Consider the following 25,670-nt stretch of genomic DNA (forward strand, 5'->3'; position numbering starts at 1 on the left):
CACATGATTCATTTTACCTAGGCAAAGTGCAAAACAGAAATACTACAGGTGTTCATTCATTCACCAAGATCGAGTTCAGCATCTACTATGTGTCAGAACTGTCCTGGTGTTGACACAAGTCTCCACCCTTACCAAACCAACAGTTTAGGGCATATGAACAGGAATGGGAGGCAGAAGGATACTGTGGATCAATGAATGAATATATTGGCTTTACAAATGTACTCTATATTTCTTACTAATCTCATATTGGCTGCAGTACCTCACTTTTCGATTCTATTATCCTTTACTCCACAATCCTAACAGTTTAAAATGTCAGTTTGTCAAATCCTTTAAACGCAGAGGAGATTCCAAAAGAGACCAAGTCTTTGGGCGGTAATTGCCCATCAACTTTACTACCTTTAATAGTTTACCAACGCGCGCGAGTGTAAAACCTAGACCATGATAGGACTACGGTGGAAACGGAAGGTGTTTCACTGAGGGTCCCGGCTGCCTTCTGCAAAGGCGAAGGTTGCGCCGGCCACGCGAGGAAATCTGCCTCGCTCACAACTAACAGGCGCACATCAACACTTCGCCAACCGAGGGAGCCCAAAATCACCGCAAGCGAGACGCTCTGTCGGCGGACACCGTGCACAGCACGCCCATGCGCACGCGCAGCCCCTCCCGAGCCTCCACTCGCCGTCTTCGCCCCGCCTTCGGACCGGAAGGAGTTGTTGGCGCTTCCGTTGGCCTGCGACCCTGTAATTGCCTCGGTGATGTCGTGGGTTCAAGCAGCCTCCTTGGTCCGGGGCCCTGGAGACAAAGGGGACGTGTTTGACGAGGAGGCAGACGAATCGCTCCTGGCGCAGCGGGAATGGCAGAGCCACATGCAGAGACGAGTCAAAGTAAACGTGGTGTGGATGGCGCGGGGTGCTGGGTTGTGGGAAGAGGCGCGGAGTTGTGAAGAAGCTGGGTCCAGAGTGGCCTCCACCTGGCCCGGCGCTGCCCTCTTTGTCCCTAGGAACCCGGTCCTACCCGCGTCTTGCTAGAATTTCTCAATGGTTACTTGAAAGCGTGTAAAACAACAAGACGCGTTCTTTGAGAGCCTAGGGGGTGCGTTAGAAGCAGAGGACCGACCAAAATTAACTATGTCTAGACTTTGAACAGTTTGCAATTTGTTGAGGATCACAGGGGAAGGAACTGGGGAGAAACATACACTAACTATACCAATTATGGCTATCAAAGGACGTGTACGCAGTTTATATGGGTTGCCTGAATGGGTGGGGAGCCTAAAGTTAAGGAGTGGTGTTTATCAAGACACATTGAAAAGATGAACTAAGCATGCTGTCAGAGGGCAATAAGGGAAAACTAATGTGGAATACTGGTGTCTAGGTAAGGGAATATTAAAGTTGGTTTCTTTTTTATTTGTTAGATGTGAGTTTTTCATCTCTAATTTGTCTCACTGTTCATTGAAACTGAGCTTAATTTCTGTGTGCAGCCTTCAGAACCTAGTTCTGGGTGAGGACCAAGTATGAGGTCCACGTCAACTTTATATATTTGCCAACCATTAAATTGCCGCTAAAGCTGCAGTTGGAAATCTACCTTGTTTAATATTTCAGTAAAGTGGTATTTGCTTAGCCCAAAAACCATGTTGTCAATTACACAAATGCTTTATGTGAGACTGGGGCTATGCTAGTAAGTATTGAGCATCTTTTGAATGCTGTGGCACCGTGAGAGATGCAGAACGAAATCACTACCCACATAGCCTTTGCAGGTTAGTTGAATTTAGGTATTATGCAAAATTTCTGAAACCAGACTTCTCATCATCCTTTTTAAAACAATTTCCTCTCTGCTTTGCTCTGTCTCCTCACCCACCCACACCATTCCAATCAGTTGGCAAGAGCCCAGACTTGTAATTTTCCATGTATCCTTTTTGTGAATACATTGCTAACACTGGGTTTTATTTTTTGTTTTTTGATCTTTTGAAGTGGTTAGAAAAGTTTATTTTGTGCTTAGGATATTTTTCTAAGGCATCACAAGTTACACATCCAAATTCTTCAATGATATAATATTTTATATTTTAAAGGAGAGGCCTTTAAAGAAAACTTGTACATTATTCTACTATAAATCTAATTGATTCACCTACCAACAGAGCCTAGAAAGAAAGAGACATTACAGAAATTGTCTACTACATAATGATCAGTTGATTCATTGTATTTATGGTTTTCCTCCTTCTTGTAAGGTCAAAACTATGTATTCTAGCTCTTTAAGGAGTAAAAATACACTAAATGTCCTATCCTGTTGATTTCTACCTGTGAGATACCACACAATATTAGCAGTCAGGAAAGAACAGGAAAATATGAAGTTTGTCTCTTAAAAAATATAAAAATGTATGGTGAAACCCCGTCCCTACTAAAAATACAAAAATTAGCTGGCCGTGGTGGCATGCACCTGTAGTCTCACCTACTTGGGAGGCTGAGGCAGAAGAATCACTTGAACCCGGGAGGCGGAGGTTGCAGTGAGCTGAGATCATGCCACTGCACTCCAGCCTGGGTGACAGAGCGAGACTCCATCTCAGAAAATAATAATAGTAAATATATATAGAGAGAGAGTTATGATTTTAAAACATCAAGCATTACAGACTGTAAAATTAAGTAAGAACTTCCTGTATGAGGCCAAAGATACATTTAAAACATATACAAGAAGATGTTTTTTCCTGAGTAGAATGCAAATTTTGTTTTATATTAAGCTTCTGTGAATTTTCAAAATGTAAACTACCAGGGCTTTTCCACATCAGACGAAAATCAGGAATGTTCACCTTCACATCCAAAAAGAAAAATTAAAAAAAAAAATTTCAAGTAGAAGTTCAGCAAGAATGATTTAAAATCTGAAATGAATGGCCAAAATTTTAAATTTTCAACAGACAGTTCAATTTGATGGATCTCTCATTAAACTTCAGTTTGAAACAACAACAAAAAATACTGTTTACTAAAACATAAAAAACACTTCCAGGAAATTATCCAATTTGAAAAATAAAAAATGTAACCCATAGTAAATAAGAAAAATACAAGAGAAAATCATTTATTGGAATCAAGAGAATACCATGGACTTAAAAACTTAAATCATTAGCTTATCCTATATCACCATGTGTAGAAAACTGTAACTAATTAATATAAGATAGTTTTTATTAGTTGCATAACCTAAAAATACGAGGAAATTTTGGAATATATCTTCAAAAAGACCACTGAATTGTCACTGAAATATATATTTCTTGAGACAGTGGGCAAAGTTCCCGTTTATGGGAAATATCTTCGTTTTTCACATACATGAAACAGAAAAATTATATCAAATGAGAAATATTTTTATCTAAAATCTTAAATACCCCAATAATGCAATACTTGGGAAATGTAAATTTTCAAAACTCAGACTTGAAACAGGTTATTATTAAACAAATATACATAAATCTTATTGTTTGGCATGATTTTCCAAAAATTAGAGAACTATTTAAACCCCACACTGTGCTTAAATCATATTTCAAACTTACATACCTAGTGCTTTTATGTTCTGAATGTAGAGTCTTCAATTTAATGACAATCTAGACTGAACCCTGTAATATACAAGCAAGTCACAGTTCACTTCAAACCAAAAGGAATAATCAGTCTTCTGTTTTTATCAAAATCATGATATTAAGATAACTATACAATTTAACTAGGATTTATCTGTGGCCAGTGATGGACCCAGAGAGCATTGTCTTATGGCATTCTGTGAAAGTCTTTGTTCCTTCTTTACTTTTGGCTTCTTCTGAAACATCTTCTTCATCCGCCTCTTGTTCTTCCTCCAGTTTTTTCAAAGGTTGAGCAGATTCTGATAATAATTTTTTTGAAGGGTATAGCTGTGGTCTGTGCCTTTTTGAAGGACAAAGGCAATCTGCCACAAATATCATACAGAGTTCTAATAACAGTCCAGAATGCAGAGTTGCTAAAGGAAAAACAGTATATGATCCCCACACTGGCAATCCAAGGTCTTCAATAAAGTAGTTATGGCAAGTGCTGATCCTCATAGATAGCTGAAAGAGTGCTGACATACTACTCATCTGAACAGAACCTGGACCAAACCATGATGAAATGGATTCAATACTCTTCCACTGTTTATCACTTATAAAGTTTATGAAGTCCTTCTTAGTCCTTGGACTCTGAAAGTGCCTAAATTCACTATCTTTACAATGATAAATAGTAGGAAGAGCAGTTATTGTAAACTATTCAGTCAGTCCTGGCTGCTCTGTGACATCTACTTTCACAACATTAACCTCAGATATTCTCCCCATTCAGCAAAACTTTCGCATTACAGTTGAAGGTTTTGACAAGCAGGGCACCACGGGGCATAAAATTCTATCATCCAGCCTCCTTCCAGCAGCTCTGTACAGTTCTCGTCCGTGATGATGCGTATGTTGCTCTGCTTCCTGTGGGTCCAAGGGAGCACCCCAAAGCAACAGTACCAGGACTGCCAGGGGAACTACAAGACTCCTGGAAGGTGCCATGTCTGCCACTTGCCCACCTCACAGCAAATGTGGCGGCCCAATACTAAGTTTTTTAAAAACTGTGATTATCAGTGTTTTGAAAATTGCCCAGTAACTCTAGACCTCAAAAGTGGATAAGTAATGATAAACCAGTAATAAACTTATGAGAAGCATAGTCTGCTTTAGTTATATTGTTATGCCATATTATGGTCAATAACACAGTAAAGCCCTAATTCATCAGCTTTCTAAATTGGTTCTGTACTTTTCTAGAAAAGCCTACATGTGGTATACTCGGTGTTAGTTACAGCTGCAGTTCTCCATTACTTATTTTTAGGAAGGTTATAGAGATGGAATAGATGCTGGAAAAGCAGTTACTCTACAACAGGGCTTCAATCAAGGTTATAAGGAAGGCGCAGAAGTCATTTTAAACTATGGACGACTCCGAGGAACATTAAGGTAATTTTTAAAGTCTAAATGCTGAATCATTTTAACCTCAATACTACCGGAGGATGTTTCTGTAAAAATAAAGTGTTTAAACTGAAGTGCTTTTCCTTGTGCTAAACATGCTAAAGTGTGTCACAGAACATAGAATTATATTGCCTTCAAAAAGTCAAAATCGTTATCAGCTCATCCACTTTAATATGTGAACCACATATTGTCTTTTCGTGCAAAGAAATGGTAAGAAGATGTATACTTCTGCTACCTGAACAATTACCTATCTCATTAAAAGGTCTTCAGATTTTGAATAAAACTTTTAATACTTCCACACAATATGACAGACCTCTAGACTAGAAGTACATGATGAAAATAGTTGGTAATTAAGAGAAAATTGATTTCATTTACTTTAGTCCTGAACATTGAATACTTGTCAGGATGCCATTACAATAATGGCATATATCAGAGCAAGTGGTCAAATGATACACAGAGCCAGGAGCCTAGCAGCGTTGTCCTCTTTGATGCTTTATACCAAGCTTGTCCAACCAGTGGCCGGCATATCACATGTGGCCCAGGACGGCTTTGAATATGGCCCAACACAAATTCATAAACTTTCTTAAAACATGATGAGCTTTATGAGATTTTTTTCATGATTATTTTCTTTGTCTTTTTTTTTTTTTTTTTTTTGAGTCATTAGCTATCATTAGTGTTAGTGTATTTTATCTGTGGCACAAGACAGTTCTTCCAATGAGGCCCAGGGAAATCAGAAGATTGGACACCCTTATTTTATACCCTTTAAACTGCCCTTGGTAGAGAAAAAAAAAAAAAAAGCTTCAAAGAAGCACTCATTTTAAAGAAGAGTAGATGATAACAGTTAACAAAACAAAACCGAAAAATTTATTGTGTTTGGGTTTTAGAAAATCCAACTATTAGGAACCAGAATTTAGTCTGCTACAGTAGGAAAATAGTCAATGTGAATATTCACATCATCAAGTTAATGTTATATAACGTTAGAAAGCTACTGCTGAATCTTTTCTATCAGTGGATTCTATTTTTAAATTCTTTTCATAATCATTATTTTATGACATGACTATGATTTTAAATGTGTTAGGACTGGAAGAATTTTTACCTTTTTCAAAGAAATTGTTAGTAGTTCAGCAAACAATGTCTACTCTGTGACATAAGTCCAGGGAAGTGAAGTCTCTTTAAAACTTTTTTTCTCTAACCTTCATTCTTGATGGCAAGCAACTATATGCTTAGAACAATGGTTTTCAACTTTGGTTGCACCTTGAAATAAACTCTGAAACTTTAAAAAAAAGATACCCCCAGAGATTCTGATTTAATTGGTCTGGAATATAATCTGGGCCCTGATAGATTGCAGAGCTCTTCAGGTGTTTCTAATGTGCATCCATGATTGAGAATTGCTAGTTTAGAAGCTGTTTAATGTCCTTAAAGAAGCAACTAATTTTTCTTTCTTGGAGTTGTATTCATCTTCAACAGATATTACATAGTCATAAGAGAAAAGTATAAAATCAGGAAAAGTGTATATAGAGTTGTGAAAGAGGGGTTATGGGCCGGGCGCGGTGGCTCAAGCCTGTAATCCCAGCACTTTGGGAGGGCGAGACGGGCGGATCACAAGGTCAGGAGATCGAGACCATCCTGGCTAACACGGTGAAACCCCGTCTCTACTAAAAAATACAAAAAACTAGCCGGGCGAGATGGTGGGCGCCTGTAGTCCCAGCTACTCGGGAGGCTGAGGCAGGAGAATGGCGTGAACCCGGGAGGCAGAGCTTGCAGTGAGCCGAGATCGCGCCACTTACTCCAGCCTGGGCCACAGAGGGAGACTCCGCCTCAAAAAAAAAAAAAAGAAAGAGGGGTTATGAATTATAAACAGTTTTATGGTTAAGTCCAATTGATAAATAGTCTTATATTTTTAAGTCCTATTTTGCTATTTAACCCTTGTTTATATTTTTGTTTAGTGCTTTGCTCTCCTGGTGTCACCTTCATAATAATAATTCAACTTTGATCAATAAAATAAACAATCTTCTGGATGCAGTTGGCCAGTGTGAAGAGTATGTGCTCAAACATCTGAAATCAATCACTCCACCATCCCATGTTGTAGATTTATTGGATTCCATTGAGGATATGGACATTTGTCATGTAGTTCCAGCTGAGAAAAAGACTGATGAAGCTAAAGATGAAAGACTCTGTGAAAATAATGCTGAGTTTAACAAAAACTGTAGCAAGAGCCATAGTGGGATAGATTGTTCATATTTAGAATGTTGTAGAACACAGGAGCATGCACATTCAGAAAACCCAAGCCCCACATGGATTTTGGAACAGACAGCCGGTTTAGTTAAACAGCTGGGCCTATCAGTAGATGTATTACAACACCTCAAACAACTATAAAATTATCTTCCCTTTTCTAATGAAAATAATGTTCAGAACATTTGGTTTCCTAACAATCGAAATTTGTACTGGTTTCTGCATCAAACACCTCAACAGTAGGGTTATCCTTTATGGAAGTTTGAAATTAACACTATTGTCTTCAAAATTAACACTATTAAATGTAATATAAGCCTTTTTTCTTTGTCGCTGGTAATTTTTATGTAGTTTAAGATATGGTCAGAAATTTCCATTGTCATTGACATTTCCAAACTTGTGGTCAAAATGAATTGTTTTCAGACTCATTAGCAAAAGTGAACAAGAATTAAACATATTTAGAAGGACCTATCCCTACTATATATATATATGTAGAGATATATATATATATATGTAGATATATATTGAAATCAAAAGAGACTGAGAAACTGAAGCAGTGTTTATGCTGTTGATTAAATGATTAACAGCAAAATACTAAAATGTTCTGGTTTTGTATTCATTAAAAGTAAGGACATTCAGTTTTGTGAAAAATATAGAAAATATATTTTATGCTAAAGTTCAAGGAAAATAGTTTTTCTAAGTAGTAAGGAATTAATAATGTTGCCTAACAATGTGCCAGATTATTTTAAACTGCAGTATTTTTCATATTCACATAGGAGTAAAACACTGACTTCTATATTACCTTGAACCGATATTCTTAGTCTAGCATGGACAAAATTAGATTCAAATTTTTGCTCCAGGACCTAAGCATATCAGAATCAGGGGAGGATTTCTCATCACCTTTATTCACCTGAAACACAAGTTTATATGAGATACCTGACTTCAAAGGCACTGAAATAATTGTCCCTCATTGGTAGCCTTAATTGCTCTTTTGTCCCTATTTATACCTACGATCTCAGCTGAAAGACAGGCATATTGAGATGAAGAATCTGACAAAGTATATCTTTTCAAGAGATTAAAAATGTATTACTGTGATCTTACGACCCTCCTCAAAGTTCACAGAAGAACATTAAGAAATGGAAGCAACAAATTTGAAATCAGAAAGCCATATTAAGTTTCAGGATTTATTAAAACCCACTGAAGATACCAGTGCCATTTGACAGCTGGCTAAAAAAAGTTCTTCTCTCTCTCCAGATGTAAAGACTGTTTCAGAGATTTACTAGTTTGTCTAGTTATATGTATCTTTCCATGTTTATGGACACAGCCAAAATCTCCACTCCACATGGAATATGGGTATTATAAGCAGCCTCTAAAGTCTTAATGTTGCTGTGCCGTGCATATAGATATGAAATACTTACCTCTAATGATACATCTCAAGGCCACCCTAAGTAAAAATGTCATGAGTGTGGTAAATCTTGAGATTTTTATCTAAGCTTTTCCTGATAAGATTCCCTGAAGATAACACCCCTTGCCACCATTGGCTACATATGGTGTATTTGTACAGATTTTCATAGAAAATGAAATCAGGAGAATTCGCTAGTTGAGACTGTTGGGTTGAAAACATCTCTTGAACTTGTTTTGCCTTTAAAAAAGTACAGAAGCGGCCGGGCATAGTGGCTCACACCTGTAATCTCAACACTTTGGGAGGTGAAGGCAGGAGGATCACTTGAGTCCAAGAGTTCAAGACCAGGCTGGGCAGCATAGTGAGACCTTGTCTCTAGTAAAATGAAAAAAATCTGCTGGGTGCAGTGGCTCACACCTGTAAGCCTAACACTGTGAGGCCAAGGCAGGTGGATTGCCTGAGCTCAGGAGTTCGAGACCCGCCTGGGCAACATAGTGAAACCCCGTCTCTACTAAAATACGACAAATGAGCCAGGCATGGTGGCATATGCCTGTAATTCCAGCTACCGGGGAGGCTGAGGCACAAGGATTGCTTGAGTCCGGGAGGTGGAGGTTGCAGTGAGCCGAGATTGCGTCGCTACACTCCAACCTGGGTGACAGAGCAAGACTCTGTCTCAAAAAAAAAAAAAAAAAAAAAGAGGCATGATATTAAGTCCCTGTCGTCTTAGCTCCTTGGGAAGCTGAGCTGGGAGGATCATTTGAGTGCAGGAGGTTGAGGCAGCAGTGAGCCAAGATCGCCACACTCTACTTCAGCCTGGGTAACAGAGCAATACTCTATCTCTGACAATATGAAATACAGAAGTTACTGGACTGCAGAGGAATGTTAATGGCATGCTTATTCTACCTGTGTTCCATGAACATGAGCCTTTGTACTAGAACCAAGAATGAAGGCAAAGAAAGCTTACTTGCCTTGGGTTTCTTGCCTTGCTTCACATGTTGTAGGCCTGCCAGGTCTTCCCATGAGAAGACCCTGCATAAGCATAAATTAAAAATGGTAAAGCAAGATTGCCCCAGAGCTGGCACAGCCAGAGTTTCAAGGCCCAGAACCCAGACATTAAACTGAGTGGTGTGGGTTCCTTAGAAACAAATTTCATCTAAAATAAGTTACTTCCAGGTGCTGAGGTTTTTAAAAAGGGTGGTAAGGAAGCCCACAGCACCACACTTTTCTGACATTTCAGTTACTAGAACTGTTGACACCACCAAAAATGTTGTGATATGTAGAGGGAGCAGGCAGCTGAATACATGTACCTGTGTCCTTACCTAATATATATCCTTTACACTGCTTATTAACTGCTTTGTGGGAAACCAAAATAAAAGCCTTCAGACAAGTCTAAGCTGTGATTCTTACCCTCTTCCAACTAAGGTTAGAGCTTTGTTCTTAGAACTAAGGTTCCAGTCTAAGATACAGGAGGAAGAGAGACAGAGAGAGAGAGAGAGAAAGAGTGGGTGTGGGTGTAGGGATGTGTGTGTATGTGTGTGTGTGTAGAGGAAGTGATCCACCGAGCAGGCTTCTTGTTCTACAGAAATTCCCAAATCTCTGTCATGAAGATACTTTACCACCATAGTTGCCTTTCTTGCTTCTGCCCCTACTTAATGCCTTTTCTGAACAAACATGCTGGAGTAAGAGTCTGTCATCACTGTCTCAAATTCTTAACCCCTTATGCACTCTCCAGCTTTAAACTACTTTTTGCTAAAGTCACTTCAGCTTTTCACTTCAACTGTTTGCCCAGTGATGGGCAGCAGTCACACAACTGCCCATCACTGACTTGTTTTCAGTCCTACTATTTGTCTCCTCTCCATCATTGGACATGAACCATCTACTGATTATACATACAATCCCTTCTCCTTGCCTTCTCCAGCAACCCTTGTTCTTGTCCTGCTTATTGCTTTCCCTATCATTTTGCTAACTCTCCCCCACTCTGACTGCTGCTTAGATGTAGGGATTCCCCAGAGTTTCACTGTTGGACCTCTTTGTTTTTATACTCTGACTGGATGGTCTCACCTATTAATGTCATCCCTGTTCATCCGTAGCTGGAAACCTGTAACTCTTCCTCTGCCTTTCCTTTGCCATCAACTACTTCCAATTGAGTTGCTTTACATCTTTCAAACAGTTTGAGTCTGGCCTTCTTTCATTCTAATCACTTAGATTTTAATTAATTTGTGTACCAGCCACATCACTAATGTCAGTATCTACAATCTAGCTGTTTTCCTGTCCATTCTCTCCCTTACCCATGTTATCTTCCCAAAACTGTTTACTTCCCTGACTTAAAACCTGGATATATTCCTTCTTTTTTTTTTTTTTTTTTTTTTTTTTTCCCCAGGTCTGGGCCCAAACCTGTTGAAGTGTTGGGCTCAAAAGAAGTGTTGTCAGGCTTCTTTCCCCACCTGCCTCTTTCCACTGCACCATGCACACTACACTTCTTTACAGGCATTACTACAATGCTTTATGGACACGCTAGGCTTACTCCCGACTTTGATTTTTACTCATTGCTGACTCTTCTGTCTAGAATACTTTATTCCACGTCCTTTCCCAGCAAATTCCAGTCACCCTCCAATGCCAGTTTAAATTTCAGCTTCATCAGGCAATGCTGATTGCTCTTCCCAGTGTTTCACCTGCATCACTTTGAGTGCCTCTTCACATTTCTCCAGGAAAATCCCTTATTTAGTGTTATATTGCCAGCAGTCAGCATCATGCCCTCTACATAGATGCATAGGTGATGCTTGATGAGAGAAAAAAAAAATGAATCTACTAGCCAACATGGAAATATAACCAGAAACAGGATTCCAGAATACATCATGTTACATTCTTTTGTAAACCTTTATGTTTGCTTTTTTTTTTTTTTTTTTTAAGATGGAGTTTCACTCTTGTTGTCGAAGCTGGGGTGCAATGGCACAATCTCAGCTCACTACAACCTCCACCTCCTGGGTTTAAGCGATTCTCCTGCTTCAGCCTCCTGAGTAGCTGGGATTACAGGGGCCCGCCACCACACCCAGCTAATTTTTTATAATTTTAGTAGAGATGGGGTTTCATCATGTTGGCCAGGCTGGTCTCGAACTCCTGACCTCAGGTGATCCACCTGCCTTGGCCTCCCAAAGTGCTGGGATTACAGGCATGAGCCACCACACCTGCCTTATATTTGCCTTTTAAAAAAATGTTTATCTTCATTTTGCATGTTAATAATAAAAATCCACATATCCAAACTGTCATTATCTTACACCAGGCTAAATAGTTACATTAAGATAATAGCATTTACCAGTCATTACAAATTTTACAATGAATAATATTACAATCTAGCAAAATTTTAAAAGATACAAAGTTATGTTTTAGTATAGTTTCAGCTACTAAGAAAGAAAGGACAGAAACTATACAAAGGCAAAAGCTAGGTGAAAACAAACCAAGACGCTAGTTTCTAGCAGGTTCCCTGGTGCATAGTTCTAACAACAGCAAGGAGCTGGAGGAAGAGGAGAGGGAAAGTAATGGCTAACGCAGATAGTGTTTACTACATATAGGCACTATATTCTAAAAGCTTTACATATATCAATTTCTTTAATCCTCATAATAGCCCTCTCCTGCAGAGCTATTATTATGCCCACCCTAGAGATGAAGAAATCGAGGCACCAAGAAGGCTAAGTAACTTGTCCAGGTCATATCTACCAAATGGCCCACTTGAGATTTAAACCAAGGCAAGCCTGCTTCCAGAGTGTGTACTCAGGGTAGATGCTTGCTAAATAATAACACAGTGGCAGTGACTGTGTTTAGAAGGGGAACTGTGAGCTGTGTGGTTCCTTTGCTGTTAATTTCTACTTTTCTGTGGGAGGCCGAGGCGGGTGAATCACTTGTGGTCAGGAGTTGGAGACCAGCCTGGCCAACATGGCGAAAACCCATCTCTACTAAAAATACAAAAATTAGTCAGGTATGGTGGCAGGTGCCTGTAATCCCAGCTACTCAGGAGACTGAGGCAGGAGAATCACTTGCACCCAGGAGGTGGGGGTGCAGTCAGCCAAGATTGCACTGCTGCACTCCAGCCTGGACAACAGTGAGACTCTGTCTTAAAAAAAAAAAAAAAAAAAAAAGAACCTACTTTTCTGCATTTTTCAAGTCTTTCCCAGTCAGCAAGTATTATGTTTATTTTAAAAATGTATATAATAGCCAAGCTATGTGTATATAGCTCACGCCTACAATCCCAGCACTTTGAGAGGCTAAGGTGGGAGGATGACTTGAGCCCAGGAGTTTGAGACCAGACCAGCCCGGGCAACATGGCATAAGCCTATCTCTACCAAAAAAAATTAATAATAATAATAGCCAGGCATGGTGGCGTGCACCTGTAGTCCCAGCCACCAAGGAGGCTGAGGTGGGAGGATCACCTAAGCCCAGGAGGTTGAGGCTGCAGTGAGCTGTGATTGCACCACTGCACTCTAGCCTAGGCAACAGAGTGAGACCCTGTGTCTAAAAAAACAAAACAGAGTAATAAGCAACAGTTATGAGGAAGAACAATTTACCAGAAATTTGTTTGCTATACATGTAGAAAAAGAGAAGGTCCATTGCCTACTGTGAGGGGAGAATATTCTGTAGAAAGTGGTTTAGCACATACACTAAAGGAGAAACTAAATTCTCCTCGGACTTCTTAGACTTTCTACCCTCCAAACGGGAAGATACTATATGTCACTCATTTTGTGATGATGTGTCTAGCTTTTACATATTCCTATTCAACTCAAAAGAAGGGTGTTAGCTCACCTCTCACATATGTGCATATTGCTACAGATCTGCCAGAAAGAGCCAAGAGTCCTCAGTGTGTAACACTCCGTTTTCTTGCCCTATAAATAGTCTGCTCCTTCCAAAAAGAAGATCAAAGTACTAATCAGAAGTACCTACAGATTGAGTTCTTCGGAAATTGAATCCTGGTGCTTTCATGCGTGTGTATGCAACTCACTTTGGATCCTGTTTCTTTCGAAGAAGCTGTTGAGTTAGTCCAAGCCCACTAGGTGGTGCTGCTGCACCTGATAAACTAGTCCGTGTTTCATTCCTTGGTGATGTGCCCTTTGCTTAGACCTCATAGTCCCAAGTACAAGAAGCTAGTGATTATCCCTAAAGCTATGCCAGACAGATTGAGCCATTTGTGAAGCTGAGTGGATGAGGAGGGCTTTTGGGGTATGTCAACAAATAAGAAATCAGGATCCTCCTGTTCTTGTTTAAATTCTAGGTTGAGAATTTTTCTGAATCAAAATAAGCGATCAGTAAGAAAACCTGTTCAAAAGAAAAAAGCACCTTTTTTCCAAAGCTCTGAGGCCTGAAAGTAAACACCTAGAACCCAAAGCATGCAGCCTTCAATCAGAAGTCATGTAAAAATCTAATCTTACCTGCAGGAAGCATCTCTACTTGCAAGCAGGACTGCACCTAAACTGTTTCAAACAACACTTTCAGTTCATCTCTTGGTCTCACTCTTCAGCTCTCTCTCTCATACACACAAACACAACTTTTCAGGATGTAACCATAGGGAGAGACAACAACTTTGTTAACCTACTCAAATATATCACAACCCTTCTCTTTTTAGTCAACAAATGGACAACCAGGAAGATTTTCCTCTCATCAAATACAACTCTAGAATAGTTAAGCCTGTTTCCTTATTAATGACCTAGTCCTCGTTATCTATGTAATATGGCTTTGTTATTTACAAAAGAAGTGTACAGTTCTAGATAGTTTTTTAAACACAAAACAAATGAGTTGTCAAATCTCTCGTAATAATGAAATATGAGTGATTTGACAATAGTATAATGATAGCTTTTGCCAATAAAGCAAAATGACTGAAATGAGGATATACTGTAAATAACCTGAAAATAAAATATCTTCTTTTTCTTATTTGGTGGCATTGCACAACATCTTTCTTCCAAAATCAGTTTCTGAAATAACCAAAAACTCTCTAACTTGTAATTAAAAATTATACCATAGAACAGCAAATTATTTGCTTATTAACAACTAACCACCCTGGCATGGTGGCTCATGCCTATAATCCCAGCACTTTGGGAGGCTGAGACACGTGAATTACTTGAACCCAAGAGTTTGAGACCAGCCTGGGAAACATAGGGAGATCCCCATCTCTACAAAAAAATACAAAATTAGCTGGGCGTGGTAGCACACACCTGTGGTCCCAGCTACTTGGAAGGCTGAGGCAGGAGGATGGCTTGAGCCCAGGAGTTCAAGGCTGCAGTGAGCCATGATCCTGCCACTGCACTCCAGCGTGGGCAACAGAGTGAGACCCAGTCTCAGAAAAAAGAAAAAACAAGAAAATAACCATAAAAATAGCTTTTTAAAAAGTAAAAGTTAATTTTCTTTTTCTTTTTTTTTTAAGAGAGAGAGTCTCACTCTGTCACTCAGGCTGGAATGCAATGGTATAATTCCTGCTCATGGCAGCCTCAATCTCCTGGGCTCAAGCAATCCTCCTGCCTCAGCCTCCCAAGTAGCTGGGACTACAGGCACTACACCAGCTTCTGAGAGCTGAATCTGTAGGTAGTTCTGATTAGTACTTTGGTGATATTCTTTCTGGAAAGATCAGACTATTGATAGGACTACACCATGCCTGGCTAATTTCGTTACTGTTGCTTTTGTTGTTGTTGTTATTGTTGAGATAGGGCCTCACTATGTTGCCTAGGCTAGTCTAGAACTCCTGGGCTCAAGCGATCCTCCTCCCTCGGCCTCCCAAAGTGCTTGAATTATAGGCATGAGCCACCATGCCCAGCCAAAAAAAAAAATTTAACAAAAAATAGTTATTTTAACTAACCATATAATTTTAATCTATCAGCTGTTTAGAAATTACTGCAATAGAATTGATTGTAGAAGGAAAACTCATTAATTCATTTGTAGGAGCAAATTAAAAGTATTTTCATTTAAAATCACATTGTTTTGTCATTCAAGCTGCCAAACGATATATTGTCTGTGATTTTTATCTTTTAGGCCAATATGAGGTCTGTATGATGTCTGAAATCTGTCACAGTGTTCACTTATGACCCACCCCATTTGTCAGCTTAGAGAGAATTTTTATTTCTGTCAGTGTGCCGGAACAAAGGATGGCCTTCATGAAAGGTAGCAGAAGCACTGAGGTCAGAGATGGGATTTCACTCAGCTACTCATCAGAGGCCTTGCCTCTTTAGTGTGAACATGATACTTCTGACCTCATCACAGGTTGCTTTTGTCTCCAAGGAAGTAACCAGGGACAACTTGAGAAAGTCAGGCAAAGTAAGTGGCCATTGACAGATGGTGTTCAGCTGATGGAAAGAATGAATGGAGAAGCTGACAAAGAAAGATGCCGAAGATCACTATAGCTTTTGATTTGGTATAGCAGAAGATGTATCAAATCAAAGCCATTTACATACATTTACCTAAAAATCTCACTTCTGGGAATTTAGTTAAAGGAATTATAAAGGTGATTTTAAAACCTTTCAGCACAAAGCTCTTTGTTGCTGCATTCAATCTAGAGTAGAGAAAAATTAGAATAACCCAAATGATCAACAATTTTAAAAATTGCGTAAATTATTATAACACCTACTCAAAGAAATGTTGTGCGCCTATTGCAATTTATCATTATGAGAACTACAGAAACAAGGAAAATGTTATATTTTTAAGTGAAAGTCATATAAAATGTTATGTATCCATGTGAACATATTATACAAAAATGTATATTTTGCAGATAAAACTCTGGGACTGCCTGCTCTTAACAAAATGAAAGTAAAGTTCTTTATTGCATTTGTCACAATATTGCTTCTGTTTTAAAAGAGAAAGACCGGTTTTCAAAACTGGGACAACTCTTAGCCGAATTGAGTGATTTTTTCATTAACTCTAGGGGAAAATGAATATCATACTTACAAGTCACTTCTCCACAATATCCAATAAGATACTCAGGCAGAACCTCAGAAAATTCTATGAGAAGTGACTGATCTTTAACTTAAATAGATTTGAAAGAGAATATGATATTTACAGAATTTATTTGGTTCTCCACATTGATTTGATTGTGGCAATAACTTTGGCCTTGTTTGCCATTATTTTGTACATGCTAATAAACAGTGTGCATATACGCCATGTATTTCCCAGGAGATTTGAGCCTCCTACTTTCCAAATGTGTAAGATCTATAAAATGGAGGTAATGGCAGTGATGACATTGTTTCCGTGGGGATTACATGCAATAATGTACGTAAAGCACTTGCTTGGTGATTGCTTCAAAGCACAGCTTCATCACTTACAGGTCAGTTCACTTTCCTGTGCCTATTTCTTCATCTGTCAGATAATAGAGCCTACCTCCTAGGGTTATTGTAAAGAATCTGCATATGTGGAGCACTTAGGACAGTGCCTGCTACATGTTCAGAACTCACCAGACGTTAGTATTATTATCATATTTTCATACCTGCAATTTGAATAAACTGCAGGAATTTGAATAAGCTACAAGAGGTTTAACTGTCTTTACACAACAGCCATCATGAAACTCTGCCATGACTCAGACACAGCCAAGCTTCCCGCTGGCAGAACTAAAGGTAATTAGCATGATTTCTCCCACCGCCTCTGGCAGAACTAAAGGTAATTAGCATGATTTCTCCTCACCGCCCCCCATCCCATTATTATTTTAAAAGAAAACTAAGGAAGGAGGGAAAAGAAGAAAACGTTTTAAACATTTGCAAAGTTCATATAAAATTATACTTTAAAGTGGTGGTTATCAATAAGAGAGTTTTTGGAAGCTCTCAGGGCATATTTTTTGTTTGCCAGAGTGATGAAAAGGGGGTACTACTAGCAATGGTTATGGGGAGGAGATGCTGTATGTCTTGCAATGTCCGGGTCAATAGTGAACAAAAAAGAATTGCCCTCCATCCTTCATGACTTTCAAATGTCCCAGGAGATGTTTGTATAAATGAAAAATCTGTTTATAAGTATCAAAGCCTACAATCTAACTATATTTTAAATATAAACACAGTATTTTTGCCTTATTCTAATTTATTGCCTTTCCATATTATAAAATAATTAGGGTCTATCGTACTGACCCCTATTGTAGGGATGGCACTGTGTCCAAGTGGCCAAAGAAGAGACCTGGTGCCAGCAAACGAGATGTAGAGTTTATTGAGGACTTACATACAGGGGTGGTCCAGCGGCAGTGGGCTGGACAGGAAGACTGCTATCATTTGTAACAAGTATGTAGTTTGGCCAGGCATGGTGACTCTGGCCAGTAATCCCAACATTATGGGAGGCCAGGTTGGGAGGATCGTTTGAGGCCAGGAGTTTGAGACCAGCATGGGCAACAAAGTAAGACCCCATCTCAACAACAACAAAAAAACCCATGCAATTTATATAGCATCTTCACTTAGCACCTCCACCTAGTAACCTCCACCTAGTAGCCTCCACCTAGCAACCTCTACCTAGCAACCTCCATTTAACCCAAAACAAAGGGCCTCAGTTCCTTGCATGTCCTGTATTACAGGGAATGGCCCAGAGGTTCAAAGGTCCTTCATAGATGAGGAGTGAATCTCCAGGTTGGCCACTCCCAATTTCTTAGGTGGAGATTCTGACCAACCCGTTCTTAGGCCATAGAGTCATTCTCAGGCTATGCTTCAGTTATTATTATCAGGTATGTCTGCCATACAGGCTCCTAGTAAAATATTTAGATATTCAGAAACATTGTAGAAAACATTATTTAGGAAAAATGAATATTTCATAATCCCACCTTTTATGGACCGAATTGTGTCCCCTCAAAATCCATGTTGAAGCCCCAGTCCTCAGTACCTCAGTAGGTGACTGTATTTGGAGATAGGAGTGTGCCCTAACCCAGTCTGACCAATATCCTTACAAGAAGATGAAATTTGGACACACAAATACCAGGGATGCTCATATACGGAGGAAAAAACCACGTGAGAACACAGGGAAAGTGGCCATCTGCAAGCCAAGGAGAGGGGCCTCAGATAAAAACAAACCAGCTGACACCTTGATCTTGGACTTCCTGCCTCCAGAACTGGGGGAAAATAAATGTCTGTTCAACCCACCCGGTCTGTGGTACCTTGTTATTGCAGCCCTGGCAAGCTCATACACTACTCCTCCAGATTCTTCCAGATTTTTTCTATGTGCAGACTAGCAAATGGCACAATTTCCTTTTATAGAAATGTATTTCTTCAACAGATATTTATTAAATACCTACTATCTTCAGGAGGAATAGATACATTGGTGGACAAAAAGTTCCTACTGAAATGAAATCATACCAAATGTACAAAAGCTGCCTGCTCTTTTCACTTAAAATATATATCTTGCTGGGAGCGGTGGCTCACGCCTGTAATCCCAGCACTTTGGGAGGCCAAGGCAGGTGGATCGCTTGAGCTTAGAAGTTCGAGACCAGCCCAGGCAAGATGGCGAAACCTTGTCTCTACCAAAAATACAAAAATTAGGCGTGGTGGTGTGCCCCTGTGGTCCCAGCCATTTGGGAAGCCAAGGTGGAAGGATCGCTGTAACCTTGGAGGTCAAGGCTGCAGTGAGCCGTGATCGCACCACCACACTCCAGCCTGGGTGACAGAGCAAGACCCTATCTCAAAGAAATATATATATCCTAGGTATCAGTCTATGTTGGTAATGATAACTACCATTTCTTTTCTTTTCCTTTTTTTTTTTTTTGAGACGGAGTCTCGCTCTGTCATCCAGGCTGGAGTGCAGTGGCAATCTCTGCTCACTCAAGCTCTGCCTCCCGGTTCAAGCAATTCTTCTGCCTCAGCTTCCCGAGTAGATGGAACTACAGGCACCCACCACCACGCCCTGTAAGTTTTTTGTATTTTTAGTAGAGACGGGGTTTCACCGTGTTAGCCAGGATGGTCTCGATCTCCTGACCTCGTGATCTGCCAGCCTCGACCTCCCAAAGTGTTGTTACTACAGGTGTGAGCCACCATGCCTGACCAGTAATGATAACTATCATTTCCTTTTTTTTTTTTTTTTGAGACGGAGTCTCGCTCTGTCGCCCAGGCTGGAGTGCAGTGGCGTGATCTCCACTCACTGCAAGCTCTGCCTCCCAGGTTCAGGCCATTCTCCTGCCTCAGCCTCCCGAGTAGCTGGAACTACAGGCGCCCGCCACCACACCCGGCTAATTTTTTGTATTTTTAGTAGAGACGGGGTTTCACTGTGTTGGCCAGAATGGTCTCCATCTCCTGACCTCGTAATCCGCCTGCCTCGGCCTTCCAAAGCGTTGGAATTACAGGTGTGAGCCACTGCGCCCTCCGATAACTATCATTTCTTGAGGGCTTTGTATGTTCCAGGCACTGGGATAAACACTTTGCTTACGTTGCCTTGGAGTAGTCATCTTACCGATGAGATGATAGAGGTGCAAGCCCTGTGGGAAGGCTAAAGCTCAAGCGAAATACAAAGGGGTTTCTCTCCACAGCTGCAGGTCATGGGTTCACCACCAGCCTAAAGCCTGGGAAGAGTGGTTTTTCTTTTCTTTCTTTCTTTCTTTTTTTTATTTTTTTCAGATGGAATCTCACTCTATGACCCAGACTGGAGTGCAGTAGTATGATCTTGGCTCACTGCAATCTCCACCTCCCAGGTTGAAGTGATTCTCCCACCTCAGCCTCCCAAGCAGCTGTTATTACAGGCACACACCACCACACCCAGCTAATTTTTGTATTTTTAGCAGAGACGGGGTTTCACCATGTTGCCCAGGCTGGTCTCGAACTCCTGACCTCAAGTTATCCACCCCCTTCAGCCTCCCAAAGTGCTGGGATTACAGGCTGTTGGTCCAGGCTGGGCAACAGAGCAAGGCTCTAGCTCAAAAAAAAAAAAAAAAGAAAAAGAAATCAAGCATCCTGACTTTGTTAATCTTTTTTTTTTTTTTTTTTTTTTTACAACTCCTTCCTTTACCACTCTTGTACTATTACACATATATATGTATATATAATTTTAGGTATAGTTTAATAGACATTGAATTTTCCAGGGATATGAAACAGAAGGAATTTTGCACCCTGTTGTACCACGTTGTATTTGGAATTCACCAACTGACAGCAGCACTGCTCTGGGTCCTAAGTCACCCATGCAACACACCTGCCACATCCCCTGCTTTGGGTTCCTTTATGATGCCTTAATGGGGTTGTGTACAAACACTTATGTATCCAAATACATATTAGTTTGCTGTTGAGTATCTCCCTTTTATTTATCTTCTATATTACAATCAAGGCCTTATAACTTTTTAAAAATCGTGTGTAAGTAAGTTATATTGTCTGTAAATTTTACTTCAAGGCAGTACAGGGAGCATTACAATATATTCGTTATGAAAAGGGGTGCTGTGTCTAAAAACGCTGCCTTAAAGATAACTTAGAATAAAATTTAGAAAACAAAAACTTTTGTATGTATCCTTACTACTCTTTCGTTTTTTAAAATCACAATTTAATCTCATTTTGTTTTCTTGGCCAATTGGCTCCAATTCATTCTTAGTCTCTGCTAGTTTCTGGGACTTGTTAATAACAGTTGCTCCCAACCCCTTATATGGCTGTCACTTTGAGGTGTTAAAAATTCTCCAATCTTCCTTTTGCTCCAGTCTAAACTTTTAATTAACGTATTTCTGTGGACTATTTAGTTATGAAAAGCTAGTATTACTTAGTCCTTCTTTGTACATGTTGTGGGCTTGAAAGCTTGACAAAGTTTAGAAGAAGGAAAAATGGGCTGGATGCAGTGGCTCACGCCTGTAATCCCAGCACTTTGGGAGGCTGAGGCGGGCGGATCACCTGAGGTCAGGAGTTCGGGAACAGCCCGGCCAACATGGTGAAACGCTGTTTCTTTTTTTTTTTTTTTTTGAGACGGAGTCTTGCTCTGCCGCCCAGGCTGGAGTGCAGTGGCCGGGTCTCAGCTCACTGCAAGCTCCGCCTCCTGGGTTTACGCCATTCTCCTGCCTCAGCCTCCCAAGCAGCTGGGACTACAGGCGCCCGCCATGTCGCCCGGCTAGTTTTTTGTATTTTTTTTTAGTGGAGACGGGGTTTCACCATGTTAGCCAGGATGGTCTCGATCTCCTGACCTCGTGATCCGCCCGTCTCGGCCTCCCAAAGTGCTGGGATTACAGGCTTGAGCCACCGCGCCCGGCCGGCGAAACGCTGTTTCTACTAAAAATACAAAAATTAGCTGGGCGTGATGGTGGGCGCCTGTAATCCCAGCGGCTCAGGTGGCTGAGGCAGGAGATCACTGGTTGCAGTGACACCAGATCTCATCATTTATCATTGTACTCCGGCCTGGGCAACAAGAGGGCGACTCCATCTCAAAAAAAAAAGAAGAAGAATAAGAAGAAGGGGGAAATGGCAGCTACCCCCTACACACTGCACAGCAGTAGCAAGAACCTCCACAGGGTTTCTTTCCTGGTAATGAAAGTTTCCTCTCAAAGGAGAAGGCTTTGACACATATATCAAGTATGTAGATATTTGCTTAGTACTAACATTGTTTACATCCACTTACTTGGTCTTATTAACAGATTAAGCAAAGCTTCTTGTTTATTCCCTTGCCTGCTTCCTTCTGAGTTTTAAATAAATCACACTTGATTTTAGAATTTAAAAATGTAAACAGTATATAATTTTAGTTTTATTATATTTTTCTTTTTTTGGAAACAGAGTCTTTACCTGTCGCCCAAGCTGGAGTGCAGTGGTATGATCTCGGCTCACTGCAACCTCTGTCTTCTGGGTTCAAGCAATTCTCCTGCCTCTGCCTCCTAAATAACTTGAATTACAAGCATGCATTACCACACCCGGATTATTTTTGTATTTTCAGTAGAGACAGTGTTTCACCATGTTAGCCAGGCTGGTCTCGAACTCCTGGCCTCAAGCTATCCACCTGCCTTGGCCTCCCAAAGTGCTGGGATGACAGGTGTGAGCTACTACACCTGGCCAATTTTAGTTTTAATTTAAAACAAGGGTTTTTTATTATAAAATAAGCCACATACTAACTTTAGAAATTATTCATTTACCTTACAGATTGATGAAGTTTTGAAAAACAATGTCAATAAATAAAAATTTTTACTATGTCATTTTCTATATAACTATTTCAGTGCCCTCATGAACATATGTGTTCTAGAATACGAACTTTAAAGTTAAAGTTTAAAAAGCTTCATTGGCTGGGCATGGTGGCTCACACCTGTTATCCCAGCACTTTAGGAGGCCGAGGTGGGCAGATTGCTTGAGCTCACAAGTTCGAGACCAGCCTGAAACACCATCTCTACAAACATTACAAAATGAGCTGGGCATGGTGGTGTCTGACTGTAGTTCTAGCTACTTGAGAGGCTGAGGTGGGAGGATCTCCTGAGCCGGGATGTCAAGGTTGAAGTGAGCCATGGTTGCACCACTAACACTCTGGCCTGGGTAACAGGACAAGGAGACCCTGTCTCAAAAATGAAAGAAAAAAGAAAAGGAAGCTTCACTGACTGCTTAGGAAGGACATTCTTTTTATTATCATTATTTTTCGTAGAGGGAAGATCTGACCATGTTGCCCAGACTGGTCTCAAATTCCTGTGCTTAACAGATCCTCCTGTCTCAGCCTCCCAAAATGCTAGGATTACCAGCATGAGCTACTGTGCCTGGCAAACCTAGCTCTTAACCGTGCAAGAAACCCTATTTTCTTCTCCATAGTTTTTAAGAAGCAGCATGATCTAATTTTTCTCCCTTATCAGTTCTGAACTTTTGAGAAATCCTGGTACAATCAAAGACCTCAGTTTCCTACTACCTGGTTAGGTGACTGTTAGACTTCAGTATTTAATAGGTAGATTTAATATTATTATAGTCTATTGCCTCTTAAAATCTTGTCAGTGATTTAGGTTATCTCCTGAACACCACTAGGCAGACAGAAATCTAATGTCTAATAAGAGAGAAACATACCAAGTAGTTTGCTGATTGTTCAGATGGTTTTGAGAAAAAGGAGAATCCACGCAAAAATCTTTGTTAGTGTATGTCCAATGCTGTCCTTCAAAATGGGTTTTCTTTAGCTAAACGCTCACTTCTGTTCAGGTAAAATCCCACAGATTTGAACTTCTACGGGCTTAATTCAGACTTTCATCAATTTTTGCCTGGTCTATTGGAACAGCCCTCCTATCTTCCTTCCTTTACTTCCCATAGCTCCCCTGTCCTCCACAACATTGCCAGAAGGATTTTTCTGAAACGTGAATTTGATCATATTGCTCTTTTCCTTCTCTCCATGGCTCTGAGACAACTAGTTCCAGCCTTCCTTTCCAATGTCATTTCCTATTAGTACAACCAAAGGGCCTCACACATCACTGATAGTAACACTTGCTGTTTCCTAAATACTCTATGTCCTTGTAAATATGGGTTGCTGAGGCCTGAATGAATTTTTTCCACTATCTGTCCTTTACAGTTCAACTAAAATATCATCTTTAGGAAGCCATTACTCATTCTCCAGGTCACCACTTTCTCCTCTGTTTATCTAATGCCTCCTACATCCCCCCAATGTATTATAATGATTCCTCAGTGTTGCCCCATCAAATTGTGAGCTCTTTGAGGGTTTGAACTGATTTTATTCAAATCTGGATCCTTAGCACTTAGTACAGTGCTAGGTACACAGTAAGTACTCAGCACACATGTTTTAAATGAACAGCTTTCCACAGGATAATTCTTTCAGCTCTTCCACAGTCTAGATGAAGACCTCCTTAAATTCACCCAAGTCCCTTTTTTTTTTCTTTTTCTGATAGTCTTGCTCTGTCGCCCAGGCTGGAGTGCAATGGCATGATCTTGGCTCACTACAGCCTCTAACTCCCGGGTTCAAGTGATTCTCCTGCCTCAGCCTCCCTAGTAACTGGGATTACAGGTGCATACCACCACACCTAGCTAATTTTTTGTATTTTTAGTCGAGACAGGGTTTCACCATGTTGGCCAAGCTGGTCTCAAACTCCTGGCCTCAAGTGATCTGCCCACCTCAGCCTCCCAAAGTGCAGGATTACAGACATGAGCCACCATGCCCAGCCCCAAGTCCCTTTTTATCTGGAGGAAGGTCTCCTGAATATCTGTGAGGATTTTGTATTAATGAATAAAGTGACATAAACAGTCTGGCTTGTTTAAGAGTTCGAGGAAAGAAACACAAAAAGCGGCTCAGCAGTCAAAGATAGGTTTATTTTGGAAAATAAACCTGAGAGGGGCTTCTGGTCGATTTTTGGTCAGGAGTACTCTCTCTTACAGACTATTTGAGGGTTTTAGGGTGAGAGAGCTTATCACAGGCTTGGAATGTTTCAGTGTGGAGGAGAAGTTCATTGCAGGGTTGGATGTCGACTGTTGGAGGGGAGGTTATCTTGGGCTGCCATCTCTCCAGCCAGAGGGGCAGTTATATCAGGGATGGCATGTCTCTGGTCAGGGAGGGGTTTATCTTAGGATTGGAATGTTTCTGGTCAGAAATGTCATTTGTGGTTTATAGTCATGCTGACCTTAGCCATTAGGCTGATGCCCTTTGGATTTAGGTGATATTTGATCAAGGGGAACTTTAAAATGACGTTGTGTGTCCAAGATGGCGATGCTCCTGCTCTGTCAATTTAGGTCTCTTCTGAGTTTAGTTTATATGGCCCAACCTGCCAGAATACAATTGCTCTGACTGAACAAAAGAAATAGAATTTCTTATTTCAGGTTTACAGGAGGAATAAAAAAAATGCAAATAAAATAAAATAAAGAGAATTTCTGAATACATAGTAAGGGCCTATCAAGCATCCAAGGTATATACCTTGTCAGAGCATTCAGATGGTTGTTTCATTTTCTCTCATCTTAACTTTTATTTTATTCTATCCCTGGAATCTTGTCTCACTGGATCTGATGGATTTGTAGATTAGTTTAGCATTACTTATGGATACATTAAGTTTAACATTTTTAAATGGCTAACATTGACTACTCTGCTCATTATTGTCATTTTCAAGGTAATTTTCTTAGCTATCTGTAATGCGTGTTTGCTTCTGTTTTCTTATTTATTTATTCATTTATTTTGAGATGGGGTCTTATTCTGTCACCAAGTTGGAGTGCAGAGGCACAGTCTTGGCTCACTGCAACCTCT

The 25,670-nt window shown here is 40.2% G+C and overlaps 1 protein-coding gene and 1 pseudogene across 2 annotated transcripts in view; one reads left to right on the plus strand and one right to left on the minus strand.

The window, feature by feature from the left end:
- Window positions 1-657: 657 nt before the first annotated feature.
- The window catches only part of YAE1 (YAE1 maturation factor of ABCE1), a 48,396-nt gene continuing 23,383 nt past the window's right edge, over window positions 658-25,670 (plus strand). The window contains 2 exon segments of the mRNA XM_033193724.1: window positions 658-881; window positions 4,827-4,948. Coding sequence (XP_033049615.1) covers window positions 753-881; window positions 4,827-4,948 — 251 coding nt within the window. The 5' untranslated portion in view covers window positions 658-752.
- On the minus strand, window positions 2,229-4,513 carry LOC117073170 (annotated as a pseudogene). Its single transcript, XR_004433144.1, has one exon. The product of XR_004433144.1 is annotated as a thioredoxin-related transmembrane protein 1-like (transcript).

The sequence above is a fragment of the Trachypithecus francoisi genome, unplaced genomic scaffold (assembly GCF_009764315.1).
Source record: "Trachypithecus francoisi isolate TF-2019V2 unplaced genomic scaffold, Tfra_2.0 Lachesis_group4, whole genome shotgun sequence".
Taxonomy (NCBI): Eukaryota; Metazoa; Chordata; class Mammalia; order Primates; family Cercopithecidae; genus Trachypithecus; species Trachypithecus francoisi.